Raw genomic sequence first — 16138 nt, 5'->3', positions numbered from 1 at the left:
AATAATTTAGGTTTTGAATACTCATTCAGTTAACACAACAAACATAGGTCTTTGTCATTTTTTTAATATTTAGCGAGTTAGGTCTTATCTTCAACAAGTTTTATCAAAGTCTCAAATGATTATTGGAGTAAAGGAAAAACATGTGATAAAATATGACCAAGGTTGTAGTATAAAGTAAGATTAATCTAATCCAAACATAAAAATCATTGAGAAATTAAAGATAGCATTTAAGATTTAATGGATGAAAAATGACAGCTTTGCACGTGAAGAAGAAAAATAAAAAGAAAGAAGCTAGTTGAAGTGTGAGCAGCAACAGCAAGAAGCTTACTTTGGTCCCTTTTAATCATAATAGAAATAGAAATCTTTTATAATGGTAGTTTATTATTGGAACATGATAATTTACATTGGAAGATGCAGTTTGTTATGTAAATATGATTAAAAAAGAATAGTAGTAGTAGCAGTAGCATATATGAAGAAAAGAAATGGATAAAGTAATAAGAAAGCTTAAAGGGTAAGAAAGGGAGTAAAATGGTGTGCAGCAGCAGGACCCTACAAAGGGTTTGGAGTTACAGAGAGGGCATGGGTTAATTTGGTGGTTTGTGTGAGTTATGAGTTGTGATCCAAAGAAAGATAGGGTATTGGCAAGTTGGCAAGAATAACACTCACTCCCAGATTTTCAGCTTTCAGCTTTCAGGGTTGCACGTGACACCCATAACTCACTTTCGCCCTTCTTCAAAACCCAAGGTATGGGCCGTCTATCCAATCAAACCCAACAAATATTATTAAAACAACACCTTTTCATCAATAACGAGTAACATTATGCACTCTTTATTATTTAGCTCCATTCAAAAGAAGGAGAAAATGGCTGAAATGGGAGCCGTCATGATGAATGAAATCCGAAGGAGGCAATAAGCCTGCTAAAACCTCCCATCCATGATCCACAACTGTCCTTATTGTCTCTTTTAGGAACCAACGAACTCAACCCCCACTTGCTCTATTTAGTTTACTTTTCAATACGCAATTTGAGCCTACAATATCCCACTCAATTACTATAACAACCATTTCATTTAAATCTAACCTTTTATATTTTCTATATTTTTCAAATAACTATTTTATATCTATATATTAAATAATAGAAATTTTTGTATTGAAATTGCACAAATAAAATTAAACTCAGTCAGTTGACGTAATTGTTAAATGTTTAGTCAACAAAAGTGATGTCTACAAATGGATAATGATCTTTAATTATTAATTTTAAAATTATATTTACAGAAAAAAAAAAAAATTTCATCTATCAGTGTGAACCAAAACCTTTCAAGAATAGCTGCATTCCAAAAATATCTATTAAGCGAAAATTTTCAAATCTCACTATGAACCAAAACCTTTCGAGAAGAGTTGCAGCGAACCAAAAATACTTGTGTTAGAAATTTTTTTTTTAATAATAAATATTGATTTTTGGGTCAGAATTAAAAAAAAATTGATTTTTGTTGATTGGACAGTGATAAATATGGGAAGCAATAAAGTATTGAATGATGAATTGTTTAATATTATATTTTAATGTGAGTTCATTCCCCAGTAACTCCCACATTCACATGGTGGTGGAAGTGGGTACTATAAAAATGATATCTTTATGGCATGGCGGTCCCTGGTCAGTGGTCACAGCTGTGGTGGTGAGTTTGAACTTGGAAGAGGGGGTTGGATTGGGTTCCAGTTCCAGTTCCAGTGATAGAGAAGGAGGGGTAGACATGGGTGTTTCCCACACCTCTTTCTTATGATTCTTTTAACCCTTACCTTCTATTCTCCTCAATCCTCATTGTTTTCTTCTCACCCTTTTCCTTCCAAGGTTGGTTGCTTCCTCACTTACCTTTTTCTTTTTCCCCATCTCCTTTCTTTGCTTTCCTACCACCATCTTCTTCTATTCATTTTCCTGCTTTGCTTTTTCTGTTTTTCAACTCAAATATGTTCTTCTTTCACTCCAATTATTTTGTCGGCTAATTCTTCTTCATTCTATTAACGTACAGCATCATCAATTTTCTCCAAAATTTAGAGTAATAACGCCCAATTTTATTCCATCGCTAAGCATGTACAGTTGTGTGATTGTCTACGGGTATTGTTATGTTCAAATTTTACATAGGCTTTGGAGAAGGGTGGAACAATAACAATAATGATGCGTATTTAGTTGCCTGAGCTGTGGGGATTGCTGTTATTCTACCATTGGGTCATGAAATAAATTATTAGTAGTGATTAAAGCCTTTTGTAGTTTTGTCATGTTGAAAAGGGGTTGTTGGGAGTTGTTCTATTCTCGAATTGTTACATGAACAGGAGCAGAAAGAATGGCGTTGTAGTAAATTGATTATAGGTTTGACTTATTTTCAGAGGTTCTTATATGATTCTGATTAATTCACTCGTCTTATTTTGACATTTGAAGTGCCGTTTGGAGTGACAATGTCGACCTCAAGGCCTAGCCAATCGTCCAGCAATTCAGGGAGATCAAGACATAGTGCCAGGGTTCTTGCTCAGACAACTGTAGATGCAAAACTCCATGCAACTTTTGAGGAGTCTGGTAGTTCCTTTGACTACTCCAGTTCAGTGCGTGTGTCTGGTACAGCTGATGGAGTCAATCAACCGAGGTCTGACAAAGTTACAACGGCTTACCTCCATCACATACAAAGAGGCAAGATGATTCAGCCTTTTGGGTGTTTGCTGGCTTTAGATGAGAAAACATGTAAGGTCATTGCATACAGTGAGAATGCACCTGAAATGCTGACCATGGTGAGTCATGCTGTCCCCAGTGTTGGTGACCACCCTGCCCTTGGCATTGGCACTGACATAAAAACTCTCTTCACTGCACCAAGTGCTTCTGCATTGCAGAAGGCTCTAGGGTTTGCGGAGGTTTCGCTTCTTAACCCCATCCTTGTTCATTGCAAGACCTCTGGGAAGCCCTTTTATGCAATTATCCACCGTGTTACTGGTAGTTTGATCATTGATTTTGAGCCCGTCAAGCCTTATGAAGTTCCCATGACTGCAGCAGGTGCCTTGCAGTCTTACAAGCTTGCTGCCAAGGCAATTACCCGGTTGCAATCCTTGCCCAGTGGGAGCATCGAAAGACTATGTGATACCATGGTTCAAGAAGTTTTTGAGCTCACAGGTTATGACAGGGTGATGGCTTATAAATTTCACGAGGATGATCATGGGGAGGTGATTGCTGAGATAACAAAGCCTGGCCTTGAGCCATATCTGGGTTTGCACTATCCAGCCACTGATATTCCCCAGGCCTCTCGCTTTTTGTTTACAAAGAACAAGGTCCGTATGATAGTTGATTGTCATGCAAAACATGTGAAGGTTCTTCAAGATGAAAAACTCCCATTTGATTTGACTTTGTGTGGTTCCACCTTGAGGGCTCCTCATAGTTGCCACGCACAATACATGTCAAATATGGACTCAATTGCTTCCCTGGTTATGGCAGTTGTAGTCAATGACAATGAAGAAGATGGGGACACTGATGCTGTTCAGCCACAAAAGAGAAAGAGACTTTGGGGTTTGGTAGTCTGCCATAACACTACTCCCAGGTTTGTTCCCTTTCCTCTAAGGTATGCTTGTGAATTTCTGGCTCAAGTGTTTGCCATCCATGTGAACAAAGAAATAGAGTTAGAATATCAGATTATTGAGAAAAATATCCTGCGCACCCAGACACTCTTGTGTGATATGCTGATGCGAGATGCACCCCTAGGAATTGTATCACAGAGCCCTAATATAATGGATCTAGTGAAATGTGATGGAGCTGCCCTCTTGTATAAGAACAAGGTGTGGAGATTAGGAGTGACACCAAGTGAATCTCAGATAAGAGACATAGCTTTGTGGTTGTCTGAGTACCATATGGATTCCACAGGCTTGAGTACAGATAGCTTGTCTGATGCAGGCTTCCCATCGGCTCTTTCTCTTGGTGATATTGTGTGTGGAATGGCAGCTGTTAGAATAACTGCGAAAGATGTTGTATTTTGGTTTCGGTCACACACTGCTGCAGAAATCCGATGGGGTGGTGCAAAGCATGAACCTGGTGAAAAAGATGATGGTAGGAGGATGCATCCAAGATCATCATTCAAGGCTTTCCTTCAAGTTGTGAAGTCAAGGAGCTTACCATGGAAGGACTATGAAATGGATGCTATTCATTCCTTGCAGTTAATACTGAGAAATGCATTCAAAGACACTGAGAGTACAGATATACAGACAAATGCTATTAATACAAGACTAAGCGATTTGAAGATAGAAGGGATGCAGGAACTGGAAGCAGTAACAAGTGAGATGGTTAGGTTGATAGAAACAGCAACAGTGCCTATTTTGGCAGTTGATGTTGATGGGCTAGTCAATGGATGGAACATAAAAATTGCTGAGTTGACAGGTCTTCCTGTTAGTGAAGCTATTGGAAAGCATTTACTCACACTTGTTGAGGATTCTTCAACTGATAGAGTCAAGAAGATGCTTGATTTGGCACTGCAAGGTATTTTTTTTATTTCTCCTTATTTATCCTTATCTGTATTACTTTGTTTTTTAAAGCCTTATCATTCATAAACAAAAGCTTAAAACAGAGTTAGTGTGTGCCTTTATCTATTTAGCTTAAAAGTATGTTTTGTTGTCATTTTCATTCAATTTGGTGCCCTTACAATACTTGGGAAGAAATGGAACACCCTAGGATAGGAGTTTGGGGGCTTAGTGGGAGAAATTGATGCTATTTCTGTGACACAATGGAATTACATTCATCTAACCTGATTTCCATATTTCTTAATTGTTGTTTTGTTCTGATAATCAGGTGAAGAAGAGAAGAATGTCCAATTTGAGATCAAAACGCACGAGTCTAAGATGGATTCTGGTCCCATTAGTTTAGTAGTAAACGCTTGTGCAAGTAGGGATCTTCGAGAGAATGTTGTCGGGGTTTGTTTTGTGGCCCATGATATAACTGCTCAGAAGAATGTCATGGACAAATTCACCCGTATTGAAGGTGATTACAAGGCAATTGTACAGAACCGCAATCCATTAATCCCTCCTATATTTGGCACAGATGAATTTGGCTGGTGTTGTGAGTGGAATCCAGCTATGACAAAGTTAACTGGATGGAAACGAGAGGAGGTGATGGATAAAATGCTTTTGGGAGAGGTTTTTGGCACCCAGATGGCTTGTTGTCGTCTAAAAAATCAAGAAGCTTTTGTTAATTTTGGCATTGTAATCAATAAAGCCATGACTGGTTCAGAAACAGAGAAGGTTGCTTTTGGTTTCTTTGCTCGGAATGGCAAGTATGTAGAATGCCTGCTTTCTGTGAGTAAGAAATTGGATGTAGAGGGCCTAGTTACTGGGGTCTTCTGCTTCTTACAGCTAGCTAGTCCAGAGCTACAACAAGCATTACATATTCAGCGCCTATCTGAGCAAACTGCCTTGAAGAGATTGAATGCATTAACTTACATGAAAAGGCAGATCAGGAATCCTTTATGCGGAATTATATTTTCCCGGAAAATGTTGGAGGGTACTGACTTGGGAACAGAACAGAAACAACTTCTGCACACTAGTGCTCAGTGCCAGCGGCAGCTTAGCAAAATTCTTGATGACTCAGACCTTGACAGCATCATAGATGGGTATGATATCTGTGAATGTTTTTCTTTTTTTCTCCCTTATTTTATACATTTGTGTGATCTTGGTGTGAAGTATTTAGTTGGAGCTCCTATTAGAGCATAGAAGCTCCTATTTGAAACCTCATTGAAACTCAAGACTTGAAAGGTAACCTCATTCATGCAACTAAACTCCAAAAAAAATTGACAAGTACAACACAACTGATATCGGGTGTTTGTTTGTTGTTATCATGTTTTGTTGTTCTCATGGTTCTTGTTTTGTAGTTTTGTCATGTTTTGTTAAGGTGTACCTATATAGAATGTTTAAGTATTAACTTCTTTGAAAAAAGGCATACAATGTGGATGTTTACTTTTTATTCACACTGCTTTCAAAATCAATCTGTTGTGCTAGATTAGGTTGTGTATGTGAAATTATGAATACACAAACACGAACAAAACTTCCTAGTTTTCTCATTAATTGGTCTTGACATCTTTCATAACAGTTTTATAATCCTTTTTTTCCTGTTTGTTTAACAGTTACTTGGATCTTGAGATGGCTGAATTCACTCTGCATGAAGTCCTGGTTGCCTCCTTCAGTCAAGTCATGACAAAAAGTAATGGAAAGAGTATCCGAATAGTCAATGATGTTACAGAGCAGATCGTGATGGAAACATTATATGGTGATAGTCTTAGGCTTCAGCAGGTCTTGGCCGACTTTTTACTTATTTCCATCAATTTCACGCCAAATGGAGGTCAAGTTGTTGTAGCAGGCTCTCTAACCAAAGAACAGTTAGGAAAATCCGTCCATCTTGTTAAATTAGAGCTAAGGTAACTGTTCCATAGCATTTGAAATCCATTCATTTAATTAATCTGAATGTGCTATTTGTATTCCCACTGCATGTGATTCAAATGCCAGGAGGAAACAATGTGACATTGATTGATGCATGATTAACAGATTGTTCTAGGCAAAGAAACTTGCATTATAACCTTGATTCACAGCTAAGTTTAGGTTAAACTAATGATTGATTATTTTTTGGTTATTATGTAGCATAACACACGGTGGCAGTGGGGTGCCAGAAGCGTTACTGAACCAAATGTTTGGAAATAATGGGCTAGAATCTGAGGAGGGTATTAGCCTTCTCATCAGCAGAAAGCTGCTGAAGCTGATGAATGGAGATGTTCGCTATCTAAGGGAAGCAGGAAAATCAGCTTTTATCCTCTCTGCTGAACTTGCTGCAGCCCATAATTTGAAAGCTTAAAAGTTTTGGAAAAAGAATAAGATGATGCAACACAATCTGTTTTGTACATCATAAAGAGAACGGAGCTAGAAATTAATTGCATCCAGTGTAACTCTAATTTGTTTCACGTTTCCTTAACTTATTGTAACGTACGTTGTAGATATGTATTAATCTTTTTCCATTTCTTAACCTCCACTTTTTCTTTATTCCTTCCAGCAATCAACATCGTACCCCATGTTTTTCAACCTATAACTTCTGCTTGCAACCGTTTAAGTTGCGCTTCAATTTATTGATTTGCACATATAACAATCAAGTTTTTGACGGATTAATCATTAATTAATCAATCAATATTTTGTACTTGATATAAAATAATAAAAAAAACAAATTGTTGATTTAACCGATTTGTATGTTATTACGCATAGTGATCTTATTCTTTTACATATCTTCTTTATATTACAAAAATAAATAAAATATTTTCTATATAAAAACAAATGTTAGTTATATCTCAATCTTAAGTTAAATTATGAAATAGACAAAAATAAAAGGAATAAATGTAATAAGTAAAAACCAGGCCACCCAACAGTGCAAATAAGAAGTAGGGTATAATGAAAAGGAACATTTATCGTTTAAAAGAGAACTTGTTTCTCTATTTTCTCTTTTCTATCCATATTATGGTATTGATAACCATGATGAATTTGTGATGGTCAAGAAGAATGGATTGTTTTTTTCCTTTTGACATAATACTATTTGATATTAAACATGTTCTTTGATTGTTGTGTGATGATATTGGTCGTTGAGGGGCTCTCTCCAAAGATGACTTCATAGCCATCCCCAAAGCCACTCATATCTCCTGCCAGGAGTTGCCAGAAAAGCCCACCTGCACATGGGCCCCCTCTGCTGGCACTGCTATATATCATATTATATAGTTTCTCAAAATAATTATCCCTTTTTCCTACACTATATTCATATGATTTTGAAGAAAACCCAAACTCGGTTAGCACAATGGGCTTTCCTAAAACATCACTCGAGTCTTCGATGTGAGCTTTGACCCATTCGTCACCAAATACATTTTGGGCTGTCTCGTTGAAGCCCACTAGCCTGCATCCATAATCCCATTCATTTAATTAGACATGAAACTCAACTAATAAATTTCAATCAAACAAAAGAAATGTATTTAAAAGATTGTATTGTATCAGATAGCATTTTTCGTCAGATATTTTGATCTCCACACTCATACAGTTGATGAGTTTTATAAATGAAACAAATTATGAGTTTTATAAATGAAACAAATTATGAGTTTTATATAGTTTACCACTGATCAGGATAGAGATGAATGGTAGCAAAATCAATTTGAGGAAGTTGGTTGTTGGAAATAAAATCAGTTCCACTTTGGAATCCAGCAGGATTGAACCGTTTCTTTTGTGGCATTGATTCACCATAGAACCCTTCAAGCCCTATTTCCAGCAAATGATTGCTATCAAGGGATTTCACATAAGCTGCCATCTCATTCACCCAAACCTATATGTAAATAGGATTCTTTATAATTATGTTTTAAGCTCAAAAGCACAATCATGTAATTTACACTTGGACATGCAAGTGTCCTTGGTTTAATATAATATATTCAAAAATCTCAACCAACCTGAAATGATTTTCCTGATAAGTCATTTTGGACACGAGGTTCATTCATAAGTTCCCATGCAAAAATGGTTTGGTCATCTTTATATATTTTTCCGGTTATTGTGTTATTTCTCGAGAGCATAACCTGCAATCCATCCAAAGTTTCTATAAGAGAGGGAAATAAAAGAAAACTACAAAAACAAATTAGAGTTTGTACCTTAATATGGTTTTTGTAATATTGCTTAACAACGGGGTGTGTAAAGAAATCATCATCGTTGCTCACATTCTGGCCACGTTCTCTTGCCCATTCCACATATTTACTTTTGCCTCCAAAACTTTTCCAATTATTCACCAGGCTCAGTATTATTCGTACCCCATATTTTCCTGCTTCTGATATTACAAAATCTAGTCCCTACACATTCACCAAAGTACAATCCAACAACCAAAAAATGGTTAATGGTTATTATATATGCATAAAAATTACACCAAAATATATTTTTAGTATCTCAAATATGAAGGAAACTTATTTTGATTCTTGAAATTTAAAATTAATATTTTTAATCCTCATAATTAAAAAATATTATTTTAATCTCTGTAAATTTGTCAAATAAAATTTAACTTAATTTATCAGTGTTTATATTACTAAAAAAGTCATATTAAACTTAATTATTGTTACATAGTTATTTCAATCTATTACAATCTTAATAGTTTGTATAAATTAAAAAGATCATTTTAAATTTATGGAGAAAAAAAACAAATTTAGAGAAGAAATGAATTAAAATGCAATACCTTAAACACAGTTTCATCATAAGAACCAGGAGAAATTTGAAGGGCTCTGTAAGTTCCATCATTAAAGGCCATTGTTCTTGCAACGTTTAAACCATGTTGAGAAGCTTGTTGATAAATGGAAGTAACTTTGGAAGATGTAGAAGGGTCAGATGCCATGTACATTAACCAGTAGGCATTGAAGCCATTCAAGTAATATGGCTTCCCATTTAGAATAAAATGAGTGGCATTTCGCTGAACGAAAGCACTTCCACCATCAACCAATGCAACCGTAAAAGCTATCAATACCAAATTTTGTAACCCCATGGCTCCATGATTACTCTTCATTCCTCAACTTTGAAGAAACACAATAACCAAAGCCTGATTTATAAAGTGATGAAACTTTAAGATACAAAAACAAAACAATTAATGTTAATCGTATATGCCAAACTAGCTTTGACAGAAAAATAAAATAATTAATGTTATATTTTCATTTTATATTGTTTTCACAATCTTCATTAAAGAATGTTAGGATTCGGATTTTTTTTTTCATAGATACTTATTATTAGAGAAAAAATAGAAAGAAAAAAAATAATCTTATAAGTTAACATCTATTTTTTTGGTGGTTAAATGATTTTAACTTCTTAAAAAAAATTAACTTTAACTTGTGGATAAGTTAATTTTAACTATAAATAATTTTTCTCATTTTTTTTTCTAATATATAGAAATTTATCCAAATAAAAGTATAGTTAAATTAATTAAAATCTATGTACGTGGCACATGAATTTCTACAAATAATAAATAATTGGTATATTATTGTGAGTTATATGAAAAAGCTAAATTAAAAATAATCGAAAGCATAAAATATATTAAATTATTTTTTAAAATTCAATGAAAAATATATTATTGTAAAAATAACCTAATGAAAGATAAAATAACAACATACATACGAGGAAACAATTTATTTATAGATATATATAAAGTATAAACTGTAAAAGTATTGGTGATTTCAGTAAAAAAATAAATAAATTATCAGTGATTATTACTCAATAAAAAATGATAATTATTGGTTATTTTAAATGTGTAGTTTAGCCAAATATTTATTAGATCTAATACTCAATTTGGTTTCTATATTTTCAATTCCACAATCTTAAAGCTGCATTTTGATTCCACAACTAAATGATCATCCATCCGTGATACTTATAACGTCAACCATGATCATAGATAAATAAATTATATCATAATTAATGTTTCATTTTTATCACATAAAACGGTAACAAATGATGAAAACATTATATGCATTAAAAAAAAGTATTAAAGACCTTTAATACTCAATAATATATTCAATAAATGAGTTATTATATAAAAAGAGGGAGATTCATTTATTTGAAGTGTAAGTTTTCATAAATTTATTTTACTCAATGACTCATCATCTACATTGAGTTTTAATAATTCAATTAATAAATTAAATTTTTTTCATACAAATATCAAAATTATAATTTTTATAAAATTAAAAATTATTCAATATTTTATTTTAATAATTCAAATTGACGGATAATCATAAAAGTATTTTATCTGTCAATTTTGAATTGATAAAGTGAAGTATCATATGATTTTCAATTTTTTAAAAAACTTATAAACATAATTTATATATTAAGATCTTTTAATTTAATGGTTGAATCATTGAAATTCAATATACATTATGTGTTATTGAGTGAAATAAATCTATTAAAACTTATTAATAATTATATTTAATATATAAATTTGACTCATCTAAAGTGAAGGGTATACTTTAGACAATAAAATACAATAAAAATTGTTAATTAAAAAATCACAATAGAGAATTGTGCTAAAATCAAATACTTGTATAATGAAATTTAAAATTAACTATAATGTTTATCATTGATTTTTTATCAACAAATATTATTACACTTCATTTTATAAAATATAATTTTCTCCCTTTAAAGAAATCAAATCTTAAATTAATATGTTGATGCCTGTAATTTAATCAAAATTTTAATTAGTTCGTTATAGTTAAAAGTTTGGCTAAAAATCTATTTTGGTCCCTTATAATAATTATTTGTTTCAATTTAGTCCCACTTTTATTTTTTGTCTCAATTTGGTTTCTCATAAGTTAATTGGTTTCAATTTGGGACTTCCGTCCAAATTATTTAAACGGAGTTAACTATTGGCCACGTGGATGTCACGTAGATGCGTACGTAGAAAACACGTGGACGCCAAATCTTGTGAAAACACCTGGACCAGAATGGCCCGTTCTGAAACCAGAATGAGTCGTTCTGGATGCACTCTTAGTGTGTTAATTTTGCATCCGAAACGGGACGTTCTAGATGCAAAATTAAGACACCACCAGTACATCAGAACAGGCCGTTCTGAATTCAGAACGGCCCGTTCCAAGACTGAGAATAGAATATTCTTTATTAATTTTATTAAAAAATATAATACTTTTGAAAAATACTTTTTATGGTAAAAATTTTAAAATTATTTATTTTTATAAAATACAATTGTCTTATAAATAAAGTAATAACTTTTTCTTTTTCTCTTTCTGTCTGAAGAAATATTTAAGTGTTACTTTATAATTTTTTGCAACTTATTTAAAATTAGAGGAATAAAATGATAAAAATTAATAGGATAAACAGAATAAATCTATCAAGACTTACTCTTGAAGTAAGTAAAATTTTTTCTTCATTAAAAATGAAGATAATTTTACCAGAAAATAAAAAACAATTAAACAATAAAATAAAATATAAAAAAATATTAATATATTTATTATATTAGATATAACAACATAATTAAAATATAATTAATAATATATATTTTATAAAATTATTAATATTTTATATATATAAAAAAGAATGAAAAAAATTTTAGTGGGGGTAAGTGTCCCCACTATGATTAACTTAGATCTGTCCCTGCATATGGTTGTGGTGAAATGATAGTCCTGTGTATCCTCTTCCTTTACTTCAGGTTCTACCTCTTCAAGAACAGGTTATTGTTGTTGGGGTACATCGTTAATGACTTCAAGAAAAAATATTATGTCATTTCATCCTTTACTGTATAGTGTCAATTTGGTAGTAAGTGGTTCACTCCAGTTTAAAATGAAATAAAATCTGCTACCATTGTCTTTAGTGATACATTGCATTGTCCTTAATAATACACTGTATAGCCTAACTGTTTAGCAATTGAAGTTATCAATTTATATTGACAATATTACCAAATTCAATGTTTGAAATGCTTTGTACCTTGGGTCTTTTTCCTTCCATAATTCACAACCGTGAACTATAATTATTGATCGTTTATACCTAGCAGTCTGGAACCAGAACGGTCCGTTCTGAAACCAGAACAACCCGTTCTAGTTGCACTTTTAGTGTGTAAATTTTGTACCTGGAACAGGCCGTTCCGGATGCAAAATTAACACACCAAAAGTGTAACTAGAACGACCCGTTCTGGTTTCAGAACGGGCCGTTTTGGTTCCAAGTGTTTTCAAAAAAATTGGCATCCACCTATGCATTTACGTGGCATCCACGTGGCCACACAGTTAACTCCATTTAAATAATTTAGACGGAAGTCTCAAATTGAAACCAATTAATTTATTAGGGACCAAATTGAGACCAATTAATTTATTTGAGACCAAAAATAAAAGTGAGACTAAATTGAAACAAACAATTATTATAAGGGACTAAAGATCCGTTAATTTATGCTGTTTGGATATTATGACATGGCGATTATATTTTAATACGGTAATTCATTATTTTTTATTTTCATTTTTTTAAAATGCTTCTAATTAGGTCCCTAATTTTAATAAACTAATTGTACTAAAGTTTTATGATTCCTTCTAGGTTTAAATATTTTAAACATATAATTTTCTTAAAAAGAGCGTTTTTTAAGACATTTTTTTACCTCTTATCTCTTTTAATTTTTTGTTGTTAAATTCAATTTTAAAATTTTAAAATTGTAATAATTAAAAATAATTTTATATTATAATAAAAATTATTTATTATAAATATAAAAAATAATTTATAATTTATATATTTATTTATTATAAATCATAATTATATAAAATAACCATTTAGGGGTGGGCAACAGGCGGGTTCGGTCGGGTTCAGGTGAAAAATGTTCAACCCGTTGTAAACCGACTTTGGAAAAATGTGACCCATATCCGACCGACTGAGCTTTCGGTTTGAGGCGGTTCGGGTTGCAACGGATTCGGATTTGTGCGGGTGGGTACAATCAGGTTTGAGATTTTTTGTGGACCAAGTTATTTTAACGAAGGTAAAGCTTAAAACGGTAAAAAAATATTTTTAAAACAATGTACAAAAATAGAATGAAGGTAACAATAGATGATGTAAATAGATTCGTAGATGAAACATTTACAAACTAAAGAAACAAAAACAAAAGATAACAAAATCTATAGTTGTTACATGCAAAAGAAATCTAAAGTTAGATTACAAAATCTATAAGAAACTACTGTCGCACAAGTTGTACTCAAAATGGAGATAGAAAAATGGAAAAGAAAGATAAAGAAAGAAACAAAAACAAAAATATAAAAATAGACTAGTGTGTTGAGAAATTGAATGAGGAAGGAGAAGAAAAAATAAATATCTAGGTTATGAGAAAAAGAAAAAAAAAGTTACAAATTAATGGCTATATTATACTTGAAATAAAGACTTTTGAATTTGGACCATTGTTGTTTAGTTATACAAAAGTAATAAAAATCTAAATTTATCTCATTTTCGATTGGGTTCGGTTTTTAGTGGGTTTAAAAATTTAAAACCAATCCCGCCCAATATAACTCGTATAGAATCAAAATTTTAACCTGATTTACCCGTAAAACCCGCCCAAACCCACCCAAAAGTAATCTTTTTTATCGAGTTTTTCGGGTTCGGTTCGGGCCTCGGTTTTATGCTCACCCCTATAACCATTTATCATGTTCAATGTATAGGTTAAATATTAGTTAATTTTGAATAGATTTAAATATATTTTTAATTCTCATATAATAAGCAAGTTTTGATTTTGTTTCATGTAATTTTTTTTTTCATTCTTTTAAAATTCGTAAACATTGTTTTTGATTTTTATAAAATAAGCAAATTTTGGTTTTAGTCCTTATAAAATATATCTTTTTTTTATTTTTCATCCCTAAAATATTTAAAGTCACTATTTTTGTTCCTGAATGACCAAATTAATATATATATATATATATATATATATATATATATATATATACCACTTATTTTAAAAATTTATAAAAAATGAAAATATCACATGTAAATAAAGTATCAAAAACAGTAGTAAATATTACTTAAGATGATCATATAACCTTCTAGTGACACATATATAATTAAAAAGAGTCACATAATAATAAAAAATAAAATCATTATTTTGAATTTTAGAGAGATAAAAAATAAAGAAAAAATAATATTATATTCTCTCTCTATATAAATTAAAATAATTATTTTTAAATGAGATTATTTTTGAAGAACTATTTACATATACTTAATATATTTACAAATATTTACATGTTAAAATTTTAGTTATACAAAATAGAGATTCTGTTGTATATTACATAAACTAAAATATTAAATTAAAATCTTGAATTATATAGATGAAAAGTTATGTGCTTAATTTTCTTTTTTCTCAATTTTTAATTGATGAATAAATGTAAATTAAAAAACGTAAAGAGTTTCAAAACTCAAATATAATATAAATTTAAACATGAAATAAATTCTAAACTTTTTAATTAACATATTATAATTAGTGATTTGATTAGAATCAATTAAAAAATGAAAAGAAAAAGATAATTAATTATTATATTAAAGATAATTATCATGTCACAATATTCGATTAACATAAATTAAATTTTTTTTAATGGAGTTAACAGATAAAAAATTTAATGACAAACCTTTTTAATTATAAGTATCATTTTAGAGTTCTTTTTTATTTTCATTTTTTAAGTGTTTTAAATTATACGACTAACAAATTAATTTAACAAAAATTATATATTTAAGATTTTTCTTTATTTAATATATTTTTTCAATAAGTAAAACATTAAATGCAATTAAATGTATTAAAAAAAGTATACTTAACATATTTAATTAATGATTAATTAAATGAAAATAATTGTATTAATTAAATATCTTAAGACATAATTAATATTTTTAATTTACTAATTGGAAAGGTTTTTAAATATCTTAAAGCATAATTTTAAATATACATTTTAATATTAAAGATTTTATATTTTTGATAAAATTTTTAAAATAATTTCCATTTTTATTCCCTCACTTTAAATATACATTTTAACTTTTTTGTTTATTTAATACTTATTTTGATATAGAAAATTTATATTCATTGAAAAAATATTGAAATCGTTGTTCATATAGTTTACTTATGGATAAAAAAATACTTACTATCTTCAATAAATTAATTATTAAATAAAATAAATATATTTAATATCTTAATAAAAATTAAAAAAAAAAATCAAATAGCTTTTTAATCTATTGACCGGAAAGATTTGTCAGAAAAATATACATAGAATCAATAGTTTTATTAATGAGCGTTTTAAAGATGTACAACTAAGAAATATTTAATGCAGTCAATTCAATATTTTGATTTACTTATGAAGATAGGATTCATTCCTTTAAATATAGCAAACTTTATTTTTAATTTCTCATAAAATTTTCAATTTTAGTCTATTGTTTATTTATTTATTTTTAGACAATTAGTCATTGTCATTAACTCTAAATCGTTAATTATTGACATTAACTTTGTATTTTTGTCAGAATTACTACACACGCGTCGTCGTCTTCTTATTCTTATTTTTTTTTTTCATTTTCTTCGTCATTTTTTTATATTTCAGGTTAAATTATTCTTTTGATCTCTTTATTTTAAAATAAAATCATTTAATTT

At 30.6% G+C, this 16138-nt stretch overlaps 2 protein-coding genes across 2 annotated transcripts; one reads left to right on the top strand and one right to left on the bottom strand.

Moving 5' to 3' along the window:
• The first annotated feature begins 1539 nt into the window (after nucleotides 1-1539).
• LOC109807811 (phytochrome A-2) lies at nucleotides 1540-7024 on the top strand. The gene is made up of 5 exons (XM_020370451.3): nucleotides 1540-1843; nucleotides 2429-4498; nucleotides 4808-5624; nucleotides 6135-6425; nucleotides 6646-7024. Exons 2-5 carry the CDS (start codon nucleotides 2446-2448, stop codon nucleotides 6854-6856), a joined length of 3372 nt encoding a protein of 1123 aa, XP_020226040.1. The 5' UTR covers nucleotides 1540-1843; nucleotides 2429-2445; the 3' UTR covers nucleotides 6857-7024.
• Nucleotides 6695-9672, bottom strand: LOC109809602 (mannan endo-1,4-beta-mannosidase 4). The gene is made up of 5 exons (XM_020372949.3): nucleotides 9242-9672; nucleotides 8670-8864; nucleotides 8475-8597; nucleotides 8148-8353; nucleotides 6695-7933 (listed from the first exon to the last, which is right to left on the bottom strand). Exons 1-5 carry the CDS (start codon nucleotides 9563-9565, stop codon nucleotides 7579-7581), a joined length of 1203 nt encoding a protein of 400 aa, XP_020228538.2. The 5' UTR covers nucleotides 9566-9672; the 3' UTR covers nucleotides 6695-7578.
• Nucleotides 9673-16138: the final 6466 nt, after the last annotated feature.

This window comes from Cajanus cajan, chromosome 7 (genome assembly GCF_000230855.2).
Source record: "Cajanus cajan strain Asha chromosome 7, NIPB_CcT2T_4, whole genome shotgun sequence".
NCBI lineage: Eukaryota > Viridiplantae > Streptophyta > Magnoliopsida > Fabales > Fabaceae > Cajanus > Cajanus cajan.
This window is presented reverse-complemented; position numbering and strand designations above follow the sequence as displayed.